Source organism: Engystomops pustulosus, chromosome 5 (genome assembly GCF_040894005.1).
Source record: "Engystomops pustulosus chromosome 5, aEngPut4.maternal, whole genome shotgun sequence".
In the NCBI taxonomy this organism is placed as follows: domain Eukaryota; kingdom Metazoa; phylum Chordata; class Amphibia; order Anura; family Leptodactylidae; genus Engystomops; species Engystomops pustulosus.
In genome coordinates this window covers 139,798,020-139,815,957 of record NC_092415.1, presented here as the reverse complement: position 1 = coordinate 139,815,957, position 17,938 = coordinate 139,798,020, and the positions used below count along the sequence as shown (strand labels likewise).

Sequence of the window (17,938 nt, the reverse complement as noted above, 5' to 3'; positions counted from 1 at the left end):
ATATCAGACATCCACGTCCACTCCTCATTGTAGACTTGAGGAAGCTGACTGACCTGACTACCAGTTCTGGTGGAAGTTGACATCTGGCAGTCTACAATCGCTCTGCGCTGCTGGTAAACTCTGGATAACATGGTTAATGTTGAATTCCACCTCGTGGGCACGTCGCACAACAGTCGGTGAGCGGGCAGTTGGAGGCGGCGCTGCCCTGCCCTGCCCTGAGAGTGGCAGCATCTGTGCTGGACTTCCTGAAATGCGCACAGATGCGGCGCACCTTCGTGAGCAAATCAGACAGATTGGGGTATGTCTTGAGGAAACACTGAATATCAGATTTAACACATGGGCCAGGCATGGCACATGTATCAGTCTGCCGAGTTGCAGAGCCGCCACCAGGTTACGGCCGTTGTCACATACAACCATGCCTGGCTTCAGGTTCAGCGGTGCCAGCCACAGATCAGTCTGCGCCGTGATGCCCTGTAATAGTTCTTGGGCGGTGTGCCTTTTATCGCCTAGGCTCAGCAGTTTGAGCACCGCCTGCTGTCGCTTAGCGACGGCACTGCTGCTGTGCCTAGAGCTAGCGACTGATGGCGCCATGCCCACGGATGGTAGTTCGGAGGAGGAGGAGGGGTGGGAGGAGGAGGAGGCATAGTATGCCTGAAAGACCTGGACCGAGGTAGGCCCCGCAATCCTCGGCGTCGGCAGTATATGACCAGCCGCAGGGTCAGACTCGGTCCCAGCCTCCACCAAGTTAACCCAATGTGCCGTCAGCGATATATAGTGGCCCTGCCCGGCAGCACTCGTCCACGTGTCCGTGGTCAGGTGGACCTTGTCAGAAACGGCGTTGGTCAGGGCACGGATGATGTTGTCTGACACGTGCTGGTGCAGGGCTGGGACGGCACATCAGGAAAAATAGTGGCGGCTGGGGACCGAATACCGAGGGGCGGCCGCCGCCATGAGGTTGCGAAAGGCCTCGGTCTCTACTAGCCTATAGGGCAGCAGGCTAAGCAATCTGGAGATGTGGACATTAAGGGCTTGGGCGTGCGGGTGGGTTGCACTATATTACCGTTTCCGCTCCAGCGTCTGGGGTATGGAGAGCTGAACGCTGGTGGATACTGTGGAGGATCGTGGAGGTGACGATGGGGTTTTTGTGCCAGGGTCCTGGGCAGGGGGCTGACTATCAGCTGACACAGGGGAAGGAGCAGTGGTGTGCACGGCCGGAGGTGAACGGGCTTGGTGCCACTGAGTGGGGTGTTTAGCATTCATATACCTGCGCATACTGGTGGTAGTTAAGCTAGTAGTGGTGGAACCCCTGCTGATCCTGGTTTGGCAAAGGTTGCACACCACAGTCCGTCGGTCATCCGGTGTTTCCTTAAAGAACCTCCAGACTTCTGAAAATCTAGCCCTCGCTGCGGGAGCCCTCGCCACGGGAGCTTCACTACGTGACACATTTGGCGCTGATGCACCTGCTCTGGCCCTGCCTCTCCGTCTGGCCCCACCACTGCCTCTTCCAACCTGTTCTGGTCGAGGACTCTCCTCCGTCTCAGAAGCACTGTGTTCACCCGGCCTCTCAACCCAGCTTGGGTCTGTCACCTCATCATCCTCCGATCCCTCAGTCTGCTCCCCCCTCGGACTTCCTGCCCTGACAACAACTTCACCACTGTCTGACAACCGTGTCTCCTCATCGTCGGACACCTCTTTACACACTTCTTCCACTACGTCAAGAAGGTCATCATCACCCACAGACTGCTACTGGTGGAAAACCTGGGCATCGGAAAATTGCTCAGCAGCAACTGGACAAGTGGTTTGTGACTGTGGGAAGGGTCCAGAAAACAGTTCCTCAGAGTATGCCGGTTCAAATGCCAAATTTTCCTGGGAGGGGGCAGACTGGAGGGGAGGAGGCTGAGGTGCAGGAGCTGGAGGAGTGCTGATTTAGGTGACATGGGTGGACTGCGTGGAAGACTGACTGGTGGACAAATTGCTCGAAGCATTGTCGGCAATCCACGACATCACCTGTTCGCACTGTTCTGGCCTCAACAGTGCTCTACCACGAGTCCCAGTAACTTCAGACATGAACCTAGGGAGTGTAGCTCTGCGGCGTTCCCCTGCTCCCTCATCAGCAGGTGGTGTCTCACCCCGCCCAGGACCACGGCCTCTGACCCCTGCAGTAGTTGGACGCCCACGTCCCCGCCCTCGTCCTCTACCCCTAGCCCTCGGGTTAAACATTTTGAAAATGATAGTTATAACTAATTTTTTTTAAACTTTTTTTTGTGTTTTTTAGTTTTTAAAACCAAACGATGCTATCCTATTGCTATGGCTATTTTCTAGCCAAGTATGAAAGCACACTGCTATGCCAGATGAGATGACACTGAGTTACGAAAAAATAAACGTAAAATAAAAAGTAAATGGCAGACTGTGCCTAATTGAAATCAAACCCCTAATACATTTTCCCACTTCGGTCTTTGCGATGGATATGTGCGTCACTAAGCGCTAAACACAATGGTCGCAAGTCTCACTACAAATTCCTCACAATATGGTAGTAGATGCACTGCAGCAAGGACAGCCACCAGCAGATCAACCAGAAATAAAATATATAACGCTATTATAGGCCTAATTAAGCCGTTTGGATTCTCCTATGGCTATTTTCTAGCCAAGTATGAAAGCACACTGCTATGCCAGATGAGATGACGCTGAGTTACGAAAAAATAAACGTAAAATAAAAAGTAAATGGCAGACTGTGCCTAATTGAAATCAAACCCCTAATAAATTTTCCCACTTCGGTCTTTGCGATGGATATGTGCGTCACTAAGCGCTAAACACAATGGTCGCAAGTCTCACTACAAATTCCTCACAATATGGTAGTAGATGCACTGCAGCAAGGACAGCCACCAGCAGATCAACCAGAAATAAAATATATAACGCTATTGTAGGCCTAAGTAAGCCGTTTGGATTCTCCTATGGCTATTTTCTAGCCAAGTATGAAAGCACACTGCTATGCCAGATGAGATGACGCTGAGTCCCACTTTAGTGTTTGAGGTGGATATGTGTGTCACTAAGAGCTAAACACAACGGTAGCAAGTCCCCCTGCAAATTCCTCACAATATGGTACTAGCTGCAAATAAAAAAAAAAAATGTATAACGTTATTGTAGCCCTAAGAAGGGCTGTTGGGTTCTTGTAGAATCACTCCTTCCTAACACTATTCTAATAGAACAGCCTAACGCTTTCCCTGACCAGCAGCAGCTCTCTCCCTAGCGGCATCCAGACACAGAATGATCCGAGCAGCGCAGGCAGGGGCTAGTCTATTCCAGGGTCACCTGATCTGGCCAGCCAACCACTGCTATCGACGTGCAAGGGTACCAGTGCAGAGTCTCCTGGCTTGTGATTGGCTCTGTTTCTGGCCGCCAAAAAGCAAAATGGCGGGAGCTGGCATTTTCTCGAGTGGGCGAAGTTTTTGTCCGAGCAACGAGCAGTTTCGAGTACGCTAATGCTCGAACGAGCATCAAGCTCGGACGAGTATGTTCGCTCATCTCTAGTGTGCATACTTAATCAAGGATTAAGTATGCAGAATAAAAGTGTGCAGCTGAGTCAGCAAACATGCACAGACAGCCCCTAAATTACACAAATAATGATAAAATAGCCAAAATGATGTATTTTATTCTTGGTTTCACTGTAATTTTTAGAAGCCCGCATGGCTTCTGTTTATTTCTTATACATCAAAAAGACATTTTAGAAGTCAGTTTTACTGGATTCGGAAATACCATAAATTGAGCATCGTTTTTAAATTTGATACAGTTGGGTTTCTTTGCTTTCTACTCCACCCAATTATAGCAATTCATTTTCATAAATTTTTGGTAAATCTAGCTTACATACAGCAAGAGAGTGTAATCATGCCCACTTCCCCACCCACTATTCAAAAGTGTCCTTTTTTAATGCGATACTAGGAATCATTAAAAAGGAGTTGAAGGAACCTACAAGATATCCTTCATCTTTAGCTAGCCAGGATCAATGCTTTAAAGCAGCGGTGGCAAACCTTTTAGACGCCGAGTGCCCAAACTACAACCAAAACCCACATATTTTTCGCAAAGTGCCAATGTGACAATTTAGGCAGTGACTTTAAGCATTACTCCCTGGTCTGTCACAGGTTTAAAGGACATCTACCACAAGATCGAGGATTGTAAACCAAGCACACTTACAGGCTGTGCCCCCTCTGCCAGGATATGCCCTTGTTTTTAAGAGAAGGAGGCTTTAAAGGTTGTTCAAATAAGCATGTGGGGCTCCAGAATCCATAGATGTTAATGGAACCTGGAGCACCTCTGGCTTATTTGCATTATTTGAAAAGCCTTTTTTTTTTTTTTTGTAAAAACCAGGACAATCTAAAAGAGAGGCAGATTCTGACAAATAGGGCACACAACAGCATGTCAGTGTGCTTGGTTTACATTCCTTGATCCTGGGGGTAGATGTTCTTGAAATTGTATAGGCACTTGAGGACACCAATACAGTAGAAAGAAGTAGTTTGGATCACCATTGTAGCTTCCTATCAGGGTCCTGGGCTGCCTGGGACTGCAAGAGGCCTTGAGTCCTGTCTGGTGAACTCTGCGCTGGGGTGAGGTCGCGGGTGCCCATAGAGAGGGCTATAAGTGCCACCTCTGGAACCCGTGCCATAGGTTTGCCATCCCTGCTTTAAAGGAAACCTACCACCAAGCATCTACCTATAAAGGTAGATCGGGTGGTAGGTGCAACTATAGGATGTGAGGAAAGCTCTTTCAAGGGCTAATCCTCATGTCCCCACAATCTTTTAATAACTTTTAATTCCCTAATATGCAGATTTTCTAAAGAGGCTCCTGGGGCATATAGAGTAGCCGGAGCTGTGGCTACACGGTGCGGCTACTCCATGCCTCAGTAGCGTCTTTGATCCTCCTACCAGAAATATTCAACGCGCAGCTACAAAGAGCTACGAACCCTTGTTCGCGAAGCCTGCCGTCTGCACAAAACAATAGGCCCGTGGCTGCACAGCTTCGGAGCAGTGACTGTGCAGCCAGGGGCCTGCTATTATGCGCATGCGCAGATGCCAGGCTTCACGGACAAAGGCGCGCAGCTCCTCGTAGCTGCGTACTGAAAATTTCTGGTAAGAGGATCAAAGAGGCTACTGGGGCATGGACCATACAAGAACAGTTTTACCATTTTGTAAATTATATTTATGAGCCAGAAACTATGAAGATCTCTGCCTTGATTATTGCAAATATTTCAAGACAGCTGGAATTTATCTTTATGGCATTCTAGAGGTATCACTGCACACAAAGATATTGTCAGAACTCGCAAATTGTTGTGATGGGATCTGGTTTCAGGTTTCTTGGCAGAAAACCACACCCAGGGCTGCATGTGATTGACAGCTCCATTTCTGATCCTGGGAAAGCTGGGTGTGTCTTTGAACTTGTTTTGCCTGCAGTTGCGGTTTGAGTGAAAGACGGCTGAGCCAGTCAGTGCTCGAGGTAGTGTCCATTACTGCCTTATATTCTGCCCAGCCCCTTCATTGGCTGCTGGTTAGTCAGTCTCCTGTGATCTCTAGTTCTCTTGCCATCTTGTTTGCTAATCTGTGTATGGACTCCTGATTTGCCTACTGACCATTCTATTTTGCTATACAATTCTGTACCTGTACCGCTTGTCTTTCTGTAACTGTTGTTTGTACCTCAGTGTTGTGTCTCTCCCGGTGTTATCCCAATTTCCCTGTCTCAAACTTGTATTCTGTGCAACAGTGTGAACACTGGTCTATCTCCGTATTCCGCTTACCTGTCCACTCCACCATCCAGCAGCTGCCAGGTGAAGTAAGTCTTCCCTGTCATCTTGTAGGGTGACTAAGGGACCCTCAGTTCGGTACCTGATAGTGGGTTCACCCTTGTCAGGGCGGTTCATCTGCTTTAGGCAGGGCCTTAGCCTGCAGGGACGACGCAGGGTGAGTTCGCCACCACTTACCTAGTCCGACAGCTAGCGCCAAGCCTGGTTGTGGTTGCCTGGTTGCTGGACAGGTGCTGACACATAGAATAAAAAAATTCCGACACTGCAGAGTAAGTTTAAAGAGTTGCCAAATGCTAATTTTCTTTAAATAATTCCAAATACAAGATTTTAAAATTCCACTAACATAATATGTGAGATTAGGTGCAAACTGAATCATGTTTGAAGACTAGGTTGATTATTAGATTATAAAATAAATAGTGGTTTCTCACTCATACATGCTGAGCTACTGGCAAATGACCTGAAATCAAAAGTAAGTTATATGCTAAATTGAAATAAAGATATGCATAGATGTTTCCCATTACATAGAACATTATCATCCACCTAGAAACCTTAAAGTAATTGCAGTTAAGATGGTACTTATCCCTGGTACTTTTTGCATAGATTTATAATTCATATGGTAGCAAATGCTGGTGGGTTGAATGCAAATTTATCTAATATCTTATGAGCGCCCAAAGTGTATAAACTATCGGACTTAATTTTTTAGCAAAATCTCAATACTGCATAAAATCCATATGCAAGTGGAAAATGTCCTAATAAGTCTAAGCACAGATAATTTTCATGTAAAAATTACCTTCATTATGACAGGTTCCCTTATTGGATCCAGTATGTAGACAATATTGCTCACAGTGGTGTCAGCTAACAGTCAGCATCCACAGCAGATTTTTCACATGGAATTAGTCCATAAAATATTATAAAGATTGTAGAAGCTTTGATAGCTATGTATGGCTAAGTTCACACTTCTGTCGGCATAATCGCTCTTTATCTACGCTTAAAAAAACGGATGATAAATAAAGGTAGATAAACTGACAGTAATTGATGACATAATGTCCGTTTATTTTAACTGATACCCTAATGTTTCCTTGTTAAAAGAAAGGACACTTGTCTTTCAGTTGTCAGTTAGTATCAGTTTTTTTGAAGAATCAGTTTATTTAATTACACTTATAATACATCGATTTATTGCTTCAATATCTGTCTATCCATCCCTCAAACAAACGTAAAGTACCCTAGGTAGACTGAAAAATATAAAAAAAAACTGTAAAAGTAAAAATTAAAAAAGTTTTTAAAAAATTATAATAAAAAAACCTAAAAATTCTAATCACCCCGTTTCCCTAGAACTGATATAAATATTAATAAACAGTAAAAATCATAAACACATTAGGTGTCCGAAAAAGCCCAATCTATCAAAATATAATAACAGTTTTTCACTGTGTTTAACCCTGTAACGGAAAATAGCGTCCATAGTCGAAAATGGCACTTTTTAGCCATTTTTAAAAATATAAAAAAAATCTAAAAGTGATCAAAAGGTTGCACAGTCCTAAAAATGATCGCAATGAAAACGCAGTCAAAAGTTGCAAAAATAACACCACCCAAAGCTTTGTACACCAAAGTATGAAAAAGTTATTGGCTCAGAAAGATGGCAAAATAAAAAAAAACATTTTGTACAGGAAGTTTAAAATTTTGTAAATGTATGAAATCATTATAAGTCCTATACAAATGTGGTATCCCTGTAATCGTACCGGCCCAAAGAATAAAGTAGACATGTCATTTGTGGTGCACAGTGAAAGCTGTAAAATCCAAGCCCACAAGAAAAAGACGCAAATGCGTTTTTTACCATTTTACTGCATTTGGAATGTTTTTCCCGCTTCCCAGTACACGGCATGGAATATTAAATACCGTCACTATGAAGTGCAATTTGTTACACAGAAAATAAGCTGCCGCAGCGTTCTTTATGTGGGAAAATTAAAAATTTATAGATTTTTGAAGGTGGTGAGTGAAAAATGGAAGTGAAAAAACTAAAAAGGGCCAGGTCATTAAGGGGTTAAAAAACATTTGTAGTACCCCTAAAAGGATCACTGTGAAACACAAATCACAGTCCCTTTTGTTTGGAAGGTGACAATAAAAAACAATGATGATAACAATGATGCAATGACAATGATAACAATGATGCAAACAAGCTTGCATCATTAATATGTTAATAGAGATGCCAACCTTCATTTTTATCCTGCCTGTGATGAAAATCAAATGACTGCTGAAAAATGAACAGAAAGGTATAAATAACAAGAATATTATTGGGCTTAGGAAACAATGGCAGCACAGAAAATGAAATATTTTGGGATTTCTTCTAAATATAAATAGTGACAAGAAAAATTAAAATAAACCACTATAAATTCCTAAAATTGTGTTTAAGGCCATGGACACATTGGACAGATTTCCTAGTGGAATCTTCAGAAGCTAGCTCACACCGATTTTATTTAGCTGTATAGTGGAATGGTTTATTAAAGCTTCTACCCACATGCAGCCAAAAGTCTTAAAATATAATGAAAACACATATCAACTTCACACCATTCAATATGTTTTTGATTTGTATTATCATATTTTTCGGCCTATAAGGCGCACCAAAAATCCTTTAATTTTCTCAAAAAGGTGCGCCTTATAAGCCAGTGCGCCTTATATATGAACTTATACAGAAATGTACTACAGACAAGTAGTACTGTATATTTACCAGTGTTTAAAGGAAACCTACCACTTGAAGTGGCAGGTTTCCGATGGCAATACAGGGTGAGCTGGTGCCGGAGCTTATTTTAGTTAGTGTTTTAAACCGCGGTATCGCGGTTTAAAACACTTTTTAAACTTTATAGCCGGCGCAGGCAGGTACGCGCTCGGCGCTTACCGTGCGCGCGGCTACATAGGAAGTGAATGAGAGCCGCGCGTATGGTAAGCGCCGAGCGCGTACCTGCCTGCGCCGGCTATACAGTTTAAAACACTAACTAAAATAAGCTCCGGCACCAGCTCACCCTGAGCTGGTGCTCGGTATTGCCATCGGAAACCTGCCACTACAAGTGGTAGGTTTCCTTTAATAGCTCCATTCCCAGAAATTTCCTGCACCTTCCCACACAGTATACAGGGTCCCTAGCTCCAGAAGTGCCCTGGCACCACAACTAACATTGTGCCCATCCTGCCCTCCCCTAGACCGGAGAGACAGGAGCTGCCATAGTGCCGACCACGAGGCAATCATCATCATCAGTAAACAATCCCCCATACCTGACAGCCCTGTAACAGGGGAAAGAGAAGCAGCCACAGGGAACCCCACAGGAATAACACCCTGGCTGAGGAGGGAAGGAGAAGGGGCAGAGGGAGACCGCTTAACCCCTGCTGCATCACCCTGCATTAACCCCCAGCAGCCCATACCTCTGAGATCGGAGCTCTCTGACACGCTGAAGACAAGTAGCTGGTTTGAACTGTGCACAGGTCTGCCACCTGCTGGTCATTTTAGGTACTGCATTTGATCCTCCGTATTATACTCCAGGGCGCCTTATATGTGAGCCTACACTCACCGGCCACTTTATTAGGTACACCTGTCCAACTGCTCGTTAACACTTAATTTCTAATCAGCCAATCACATGGCAGCAACTGCATTTAGGCATGTAGACATGGTCAAGATAATCTCCTGCAGTTCAAACCGAGCATCAGTATGGGGAAGAAAGGTGATTTGAGTGCCTTTGAATGTGGCATGGTTGTTGGTGCCAGAAGGGCTGGTCTGAGTATTTCAGAAACTGCTGATCTACTGGGATTTTCACGCACAACCATCTCTAGGGTTTACAGAGAATGGTCCGAAAAAGAAAAAACATCCAGTGAGCAGCAGTTCTGTTGGCGGAAATGCCTTGTTGATGCCAGAGGTCAGAGGAGAATGGGCAGACTGGTTCAAGCTGATAGAAAGGCAACAGTGACTCAAATCGCCACACGTTACAATCAAGGAAGGCAGAAGAGCATCTCTGAACGCACAGTACGTTGAACTTTGAGGCAGATGGGCTACAGCAGCAGAAGACCACACCGGATGCCACTCCTTTCAGATAAGAACAGGAAACTGAGGCTACAATTTGCACAAGCTCATCGAAATTGGACAGTAGAAGATTGGAAAAACGTTGCCTGGTCTGATGAGTCTCGATTTCTGCTGCGACATTCGGATGGTAGAGTCAGAATTTGGCGTCAACAACATGAAAGCATGGATCCATCCTGCCTTGTATCAACGGTTCAGGCTGGTGGTGGTGGTGTCATGGTGTGGGGAATATTTTCTTGGCACTCTTTGGGCCCCTTGGTACCAATTGAGCATCGTTGCAACGCCACAGCCTACCTGAGTATTGTTGATGACCATGTCCATCCCTTTATGACCACAATGTACCCAACATCTGATGGCTACTTTCAGCAGGATAATGTGCCATGTCATAAAGCTGGAATCATCTCAGACTGGTTTCTTGAACATGACAATGAGTTCACTGTACTCAAATGGCCTCCACAGTCACCAGATCTCCATCCAATAGAGCATCTTTGGGATGTGGTGGAACGGGAGATTCACATCATGGATGTGCAGCCGACAAATCTGCGGCAACTGTGTGATGCCATCATGTCAATATGGACCAAAATCTCTGAGGAATGCTTCCAGCACCTTGTTGAATCTATGCCACGGAGAATTGAGGCAGTTCTGAAGGCAAAAGGGGGTCCAACCCGTTACTAGCATGGTGTACCTAATAAAGTGGCCGGTGGGTGTAGATGTCTTAGCAGGCATTTATTAGTGGTGCGCCTTAAAGTCCGGTGCGCCTTATAGGCCGAAAAATACGGTACATTAGCGTTACATTTTGTATTATTGGCCTTGTAATTCATTTTAAAATGAAAACTGACTATATTACACTATAATGTTTAAAGCTTCGTAAATTATCCCAAATTATAGCACCGCAGCTGCCTGTTATGTCATGATATATGGCTGCTGTTTTTCCATTAACACATATCTCCATGGCTACTTGATGTACATAGGTGAAACTGTGAGTGTTAATTTATCACTGCATGTGTAAATTGACACGCAACATGATATCCTTTGCCTCTGATCAAAGAATTTTACGTTCTAATGATGTACAGCCAAAATATCACCAGGCTTAACATACAGTGACTGAGGTATAAATTTTATGTTTTTATGTAAATGTTATTTTAAAAGATCTGTCAGTTTGTCTAACATATTAGTTTTTTCTTCAGTTTTTGTATTTTCTATGCAATAACACTGCTGATGTCCCTACAATGTTTTACTGAGCTCCCATATTAACTATTCATGACATATCTGCAGGATGTAAATGATGGACATGGACCCACAGCACGTAGCATGGGTATTTGCAGCGCAATAAATGGAAAACCTGCCTCTAACACCTGCAATTAGTGCTGTCAACCATTATGGGTGTTAACCCTTTAACCCTGACATTAAATGCTGACATTTAAATGCTGACAGCACATGTGTCCTACCATCTTGGCAAGGATCACAGGGCCCCAGAGCACCACTTGGGGCAATGATCTGTTACCATGACATCCCTGCTTCTGCCCCTAACACTCTCCCCCAAATACTGTAAGGCTGCGCTCACACGTTTGTCTTGCATTTAAACAACACCAGGTGCTTGTTACCCATCACATGTGTTTCACTGGAAACGCAAATGAGATCAAACCGAGGCCCATTCTAGTGCGACGTGTGAACCCGCCTCAAGAAATGTCCCCCACAGATCTCCCCTTTAACAAGCCCAACACAGTTACCCTCAGTAATGTGCCCTACACAGCCCCCATAGTAGTGTCCCCACACAACTACCCCAGTAATGTCCCCCACACAGCTACCCCCAGTAATGTCCTCCACATAGCTACCCCTAGTAATGTCTCCCACACAGCTACCCCCAGTAATAACTCCCACACAGTTACCCCAGTAATGTCCCCCACAGCCCTCTAGTAATGTGCCCACACAGACCCCAGTAATGTCCCCACACAGCTATCCCCAGTAATGTCCCCACACAGCTATCCCCTGCAATGTCCCCACACAGCTATCACCTGTAATGTCCCCACACAGCTACCCCCTATAATGTCCCCTGCACAGCTATCCCCTGTAATGTCCCCACACAGCTATCGCCTGTAATGTCCCCGCACAGCTATCCCCTGAAATGTCCCCCACACAGCTATCCCCAGTAATGTCCCCCACACAGCCCTCCCAGTACTGTCCCCCACACAGCTATCCCCTGTAATGTCCCCCACACAGCCCTCCCAGTAATGTGGGCACACAGCCCCCTGTAATGTGCCCACATAGCCTCCAGTAATGTGCCCACATAGCCCCCCCCCCTGTAATGTCCTCCACACAGCCTCCTAATAATGTGCCTACACATCCCCCCTGTAATGTCCCCGACACAGCCCCCCATTAATATCCCCCATACAGCCCCCAGTATTGTCCCCCACACTGCCCCCCAGTAAGTAATGTGGCCCACACTGTTACCCCCATGTAGTCCTTACTCTGTTTTCCCTTCACAAATGTCCTGCTGACCCGGGGAGATCCGGAGCTCAGGCCAAAAGATCTGGGGCACTAGCCCCTGAGTATTGGTAGTATAGTAGTATTGCATTATGGGTTATGAGCGATCAGGGGATCCTAGGGGGGCTCAAACCTGTAAAATAAAAATAAGAAATTACAAAAATATTTTTTTAATAATACGTTATTAAAAGGTCCTACAGTTTCCAAAATGGTAGCACCTTACAAAGCTCTGTAAAGCATAGTATGAAAAAGTTCTGGGTTTCAGAAAGGTTTTTTTTGTAATCTATTAAAACATAATAAAATGTATTCAAATTTGCTATCTCCAAAATTTAAATAACCCAAAGAATAAGTGGGAGGAAAATAGCATACATGCATTTGTGCATTTGAATTTTTTCTTAGATTTTTACATGCAAAAATAAAAAAGTTAGGGATTTTGAAGGCGGGAATAAAAAAAAAACTTAAAAAAAAAAAAGAAAAATGCCATGGGCATGGTCTTTCATTGTAACAGCCTGGGATATGACTGTACAGCAAACAAATAGCAAAGTGGCATGCATGATAATGAATGTATCTATGATGATGGATGATAGATTAGGGTAACTGTACGATACATTAAACTATATTTTAAGGTTATACATCAAGATGAGCAAAACTGTGAAACTTTGCTAGCATTTTTCTAGTGGCCAACTTTCCTATTACATTTATTAAAAACAATTGTATCTTATATAATGATCTATGTTTCATTCTCCAGTGTCTCATTGTCTCTTTAAAAAATTATAATAAGCTGGAGCAATAAAGTTAAGTCAAAATATATACAAAAAAATTATTAAGATTACACGTTCTGCTAATATAAGTTGCATTTTGGCGTTGGTTATTTAAAAGTGGTGGGAAAATTGGATTGGTTAGCTTGTCATGCCAATGTAAATAAATGTATTGACCTTGGTGTATTATATATATATAAATTGTCAATCTCACTCCCTTAAAGGGTTGAAGTAGCATATACTGTAGAAAGTGGAGTAACAGAAGTTTTAGAAATAAAGGAGCTTTCCAACAAGATGTCTAATTATAGGGGGTCTAACAAATGGGGCCACAGCAATTGTAACAAGCACCTTATGTAAATGGAGTGGTCTGCATATACATTACAAATATTCTAGTTACATCTTTATGACAGTGATATATGTGTTCATAATGTTGTTCATGTAAACTCTTAGGGTGCCATTGTATACTTTTATTCATAACATTATTCTGTGATGCTAAATATTTATGTGTAAACACTGCAAACGTGCAAAGGAGATAATTCCTTTATTGGCTATCCAGAAAAATTATATTTTCAAGCTTTACATTCCTATTGTTTCATATGTCCATGTTATTACTCTGTGATGTGTTATTTTGTTTGTATATGAACCCTGTAATCCATGACCTGGGCCACAATCAGCTCTCTACCTTTTTTCTGACCTGCCCGCCTGAGCTCATTGAAAAATTTGAGCCACTATAAAAATAAAGATTTTTTATTCTTATTATTAAGCTTTCAGGGCACACACATCCCTTCACCAGGCTAAATGAAGCACTGACAGAATACAACATATGTTGTTCCTGTGAGTGTCTGAGCTCGTAATGCACAGTGAGGGGAAGAGAGCACACTGCATCGTGCAGACAGGAGAGGCTATTCATGAGAAAAATCTTCCCTGCCAGAAAATTTATGATCAGATCCAAGGGCAACAAAAGTTGCATGCACCAGAACTAATAGAGAAAGGATGTAATTATATCTGTAAAATGCTTTATTTTTGTTACTAACAATAAATTAGGGAATGTGTTATTTTGTTATCCTGAGTATATTTAAAAATCTTGTCTTCATGGGAATACCCCTTTAATAATTGTGTCCGATGAGGGGGCATGTGTGTCATGAAAACTTATAACATACATTTTCTATTTAGCTAATAAACGTATCACTGCTTTAGCACTTTTGTATTTTTACATGCATGTATTTAACATCACAGTTTTTGTGTTTTTTTGGCTAATACATTGATTCCATGCTTTTTTCATTCTGTCTTGTTTAATCAATTTTTTTTTTTTACTTCCAGATATGTGCCAGTTCTGAGAAGGAGAGCAATGGATTTCTTAAAGTAATAAGTGGGAAGAAAAAAGGATTTGTACCCATTGATATTTTGGAAAATTTCTGAATTTAGGATCTGGATACTGCTATATTTTAACATATTTGTAGACCAGGTTGTGTATCATGCCTGTGATTTGGAGGGCTTCACACCAACCAACACAGAACATGGCTTTCTAAAGATTGAAGAAGGATACCTGGACTGTTAAAATACTGGGAAAGATGCAATCGATTTTTTTTTAATGCATATAAGATTTCCAGATCTCATAAGCTGTAAAAATGCAAATGCTGCAACAGTGATCTCAAACTGTAGTACAGAATTTGAAGCCTCCGTCTATGTCTTGTTTTTGCATTTTTCAAGATCAGGGTTCAAGGAGTAGTAAAATGTGTATGATGTTGCCTTTAAATGGACAAACATGTTTCCACAGCCCAATCTTTTTGATAGTATTGGAGCAATGACCTTACCTCCCTATGAACAGTGCAGTAGACTGTAAGCTTTATAGGGCAAACACTGTGCCTGCAACATTTTATGTATAGTGTCATTTTCTGCAACAAACAGTTCAGTTTTATATTTTAAAATGCTACAGAATATTATTACGGAATGGAATATTATTGAGGAATATGAATAATAATGGAAAATGTTTGAATATTTTCTTCCACTTTCTTTCCATTGTGTTCATTATTGTTTGCACATGTATTAATTTATTGATTTACAGTAAATTATTTTGAAGTATGAACATATAGAATACATTAGTTAACATGAGTTATATTTAAACGTAGGTTCAAATAGATATAATTTGAATGTGAAGTTTGAACGCTGTTTCTTTGACTTTTTATACTATTAATACATCTTAAACTACGCTACCTTTTATCTTCTTGTTTAAAAATAGGATTTTAGTTTCCTTTGCATTACAAAAATATATCAATAAAAAGTTTCCAAATGAAGTACATTCTCATTAACATCCAGTATATTTGTATATATTTTTTCACTTTTATGGAATTTCAAATTAAGAGGTCTGCATTGGTCTAAACAAAATGTCCTACAGTTCACAATTAAAAGCGATTCTGAAGTTCTTCATCTTATATAATATTTAAAAATCTGAGACTACATTTCTCTTTAAGTCTTTGTAAATATAAATGGTATTTTCATCATAGATGTGGCCTATTCTTAGGATATGTGATTGATGAGCACTGTATTGCTGGGGCCCCCTATTCTGAAAATAAGAGTAGGCAACACATCTATAAGGTGTTAATGATATATACTATGAACATACTATAAAAGTCCACAAAAGAAATATCCCATCTCGATAGAAATGTAGAATTACAAAAATATATCTAATTATATATATATATATATATATATATATATATATATATATATATTGTAGAATTATAAAAATAGATATAATGACCCCTAACTGTTCTAGGCCGTCCTCCTGGTGTAACCCACTGTGTCTCTCTATCACTGTCCAACCTCACTGACAGAGACAGGAAGAGGGAAAGGGGCAGGATGAGTCACAAACATTTCAACAAAGAATCACTGAGAGTCTGCATACAGCACAAGTAGGTAGCAGGAATGCTGATTCACTTAATGAACATTCAGGGATTATCCACAAGGCAGTAAAGGCACATGGGCACTTTTGTAACAGAGTTGCCAACACCCTTTAATATTAAATACAGTCACAAAGAAGCATTAAAATGCGTGCTACAAAAAAAGAATTTGGCATTATAGGAAAATTTGTTGTTATCATAGAATTGAGGAAAGAAATTATTACTAGGGAATAATTTCCAATAACAAACAGTTATGATCTATGTAAGATACCAATAGAAGTATGGGGTGGTGACCACATTGTTTGATTTCTTTTACTACTTTTTAATTCATATTTGTCCCAGTTGAGATGTATTTGTCCCAGTTGAAACCTATTTGTTCCACTTTCAACTAAGACAAATAAGTCTAAAAGTTTAGTAAATGAAACCAGACAACGTGGTGATAAATTACAGCAATAATTTTCCTTTTCCTACCTAGAAAACGTATTATTATTCCAAAAGTCTTCAGTGGAGTATGCCTGGCCTCTAAAACTTTGTACACCTGGAATGGCGTCCTTCAAGTGTAGTGAATGGAAATTATCTATCATATCTACTATATGTGTATATATAATGATACAGATAAAAGCCTTTTCTAGAAAGACTTTAGTTAACCAAGTTAATGGTATTGTGATTTCATTATAAATATATAATCAAATTTAATATGAAGAAAATTATTCCTAAATTAAATGCATTTTTCATTGAATGAATTGCTGCATCTCAAATTGTATTGTGAAATCCACGTTACTATGTCACATTGTAGCATCTATATTTTTATCTACAAAAATGACTATGAAAGGAACATTACATTTTATCATACAGCTGAGGCAACCATAATGACCTTGAAGAACTTAAATACACATAGCACATAGCTCTTCTATGACATCAGTGGAGACAGACACACATCAGATTATTAGATATTTTGAATCATGAAATGGTCATTGTGTTGGTAAAAGACCTTCTAGATTTCTGGATGCCAGATGAAAAGAATCCACTGGGTGATCAATCCAGACCTTCACATCATAGGCAAAACCAAGTTGAATACCCAAATCATTGGTAACTTGCTTTCAGATATGTTAAAGAACATCTTTGTACTTGTCCTTTACCATTTATGTTATTCCTTTCCTATTGTCAACTTATTTATTGGATGTATGTTTATATATATTGTTTGTATTATACCTTCAAGGATAGATCATTACTATCAGATTGGTTGGAATCTGAAACTCAGGATACCAGCATATTCTTTCTCTGTGTAGTGGCTAAACTGTGTTACTGCATCTCACATCCCATTTACTTTAATTAAACGCGGGCTGCAGTCACAATACATTAGACAGAGACATTTGATTGTTGAGGGTCCCCCATCAATTTTATTTTTTTATCATCATACCAAAAAATGTATGTAAGGTGTTGCTTTCCTGTCCATGCCCTTGTTTGGTCTTTACTACAATTCCAGCCTGTACTGCTTTTGCAAACTCTTAATTTTTGTAAATGTAAAATATCTAATCAATAGATATGGCTCTTTTAATTATAATGAATAAAGCTTGTATTTCACTAAGTTTCCAACAATATTTGATGCATAAATAAGAGAATACCCTAAGCAGCGGTAGTCTGTGTTTGGTGAGATATCACTGGAGGGGTATTGTCAACTTAAAAAGTAATAGCATATGCATGGCACCAACAATTATTTAGAGAATTTGCAATAAGTCCCCCTGACTCCCATAGCTCTCATCTGCTGTAAATGGAATGGAAGTTCCTGTACAAGTATATAGGTAGGGAAAGTGATACGAATAGGTTCAAACATTTTCACCTAATGGCAGGTTCCCATAGCCTTTTGATACTAATTCCTAATCTGCTTTTACAATTTAAATTACTGCTTCCACTCACTTTTAAAAGTATATAAAGGTATACCTGGTTCCCT

At 41.3% G+C, this 17,938-nt stretch overlaps 1 protein-coding gene across 2 annotated transcripts in view; it reads left to right on the top strand.

Moving 5' to 3' along the window:
- The window catches only part of STAC (SH3 and cysteine rich domain), a 156,178-nt gene extending 138,602 nt beyond the window's left edge, over positions 1-17,576 (top strand). For both annotated transcript variants that reach the window (XM_072153226.1, XM_072153224.1), the window contains exon 11: positions 14,408-17,576. In XM_072153226.1, the coding sequence (XP_072009327.1) occupies positions 14,408-14,506 (99 nt within the window). In that variant the 3' untranslated portion in view covers positions 14,507-17,576. The remainder of the gene's footprint in view (positions 1-14,407) is intronic.
- The last annotated feature ends 362 nt before the right edge of the window (positions 17,577-17,938 follow it).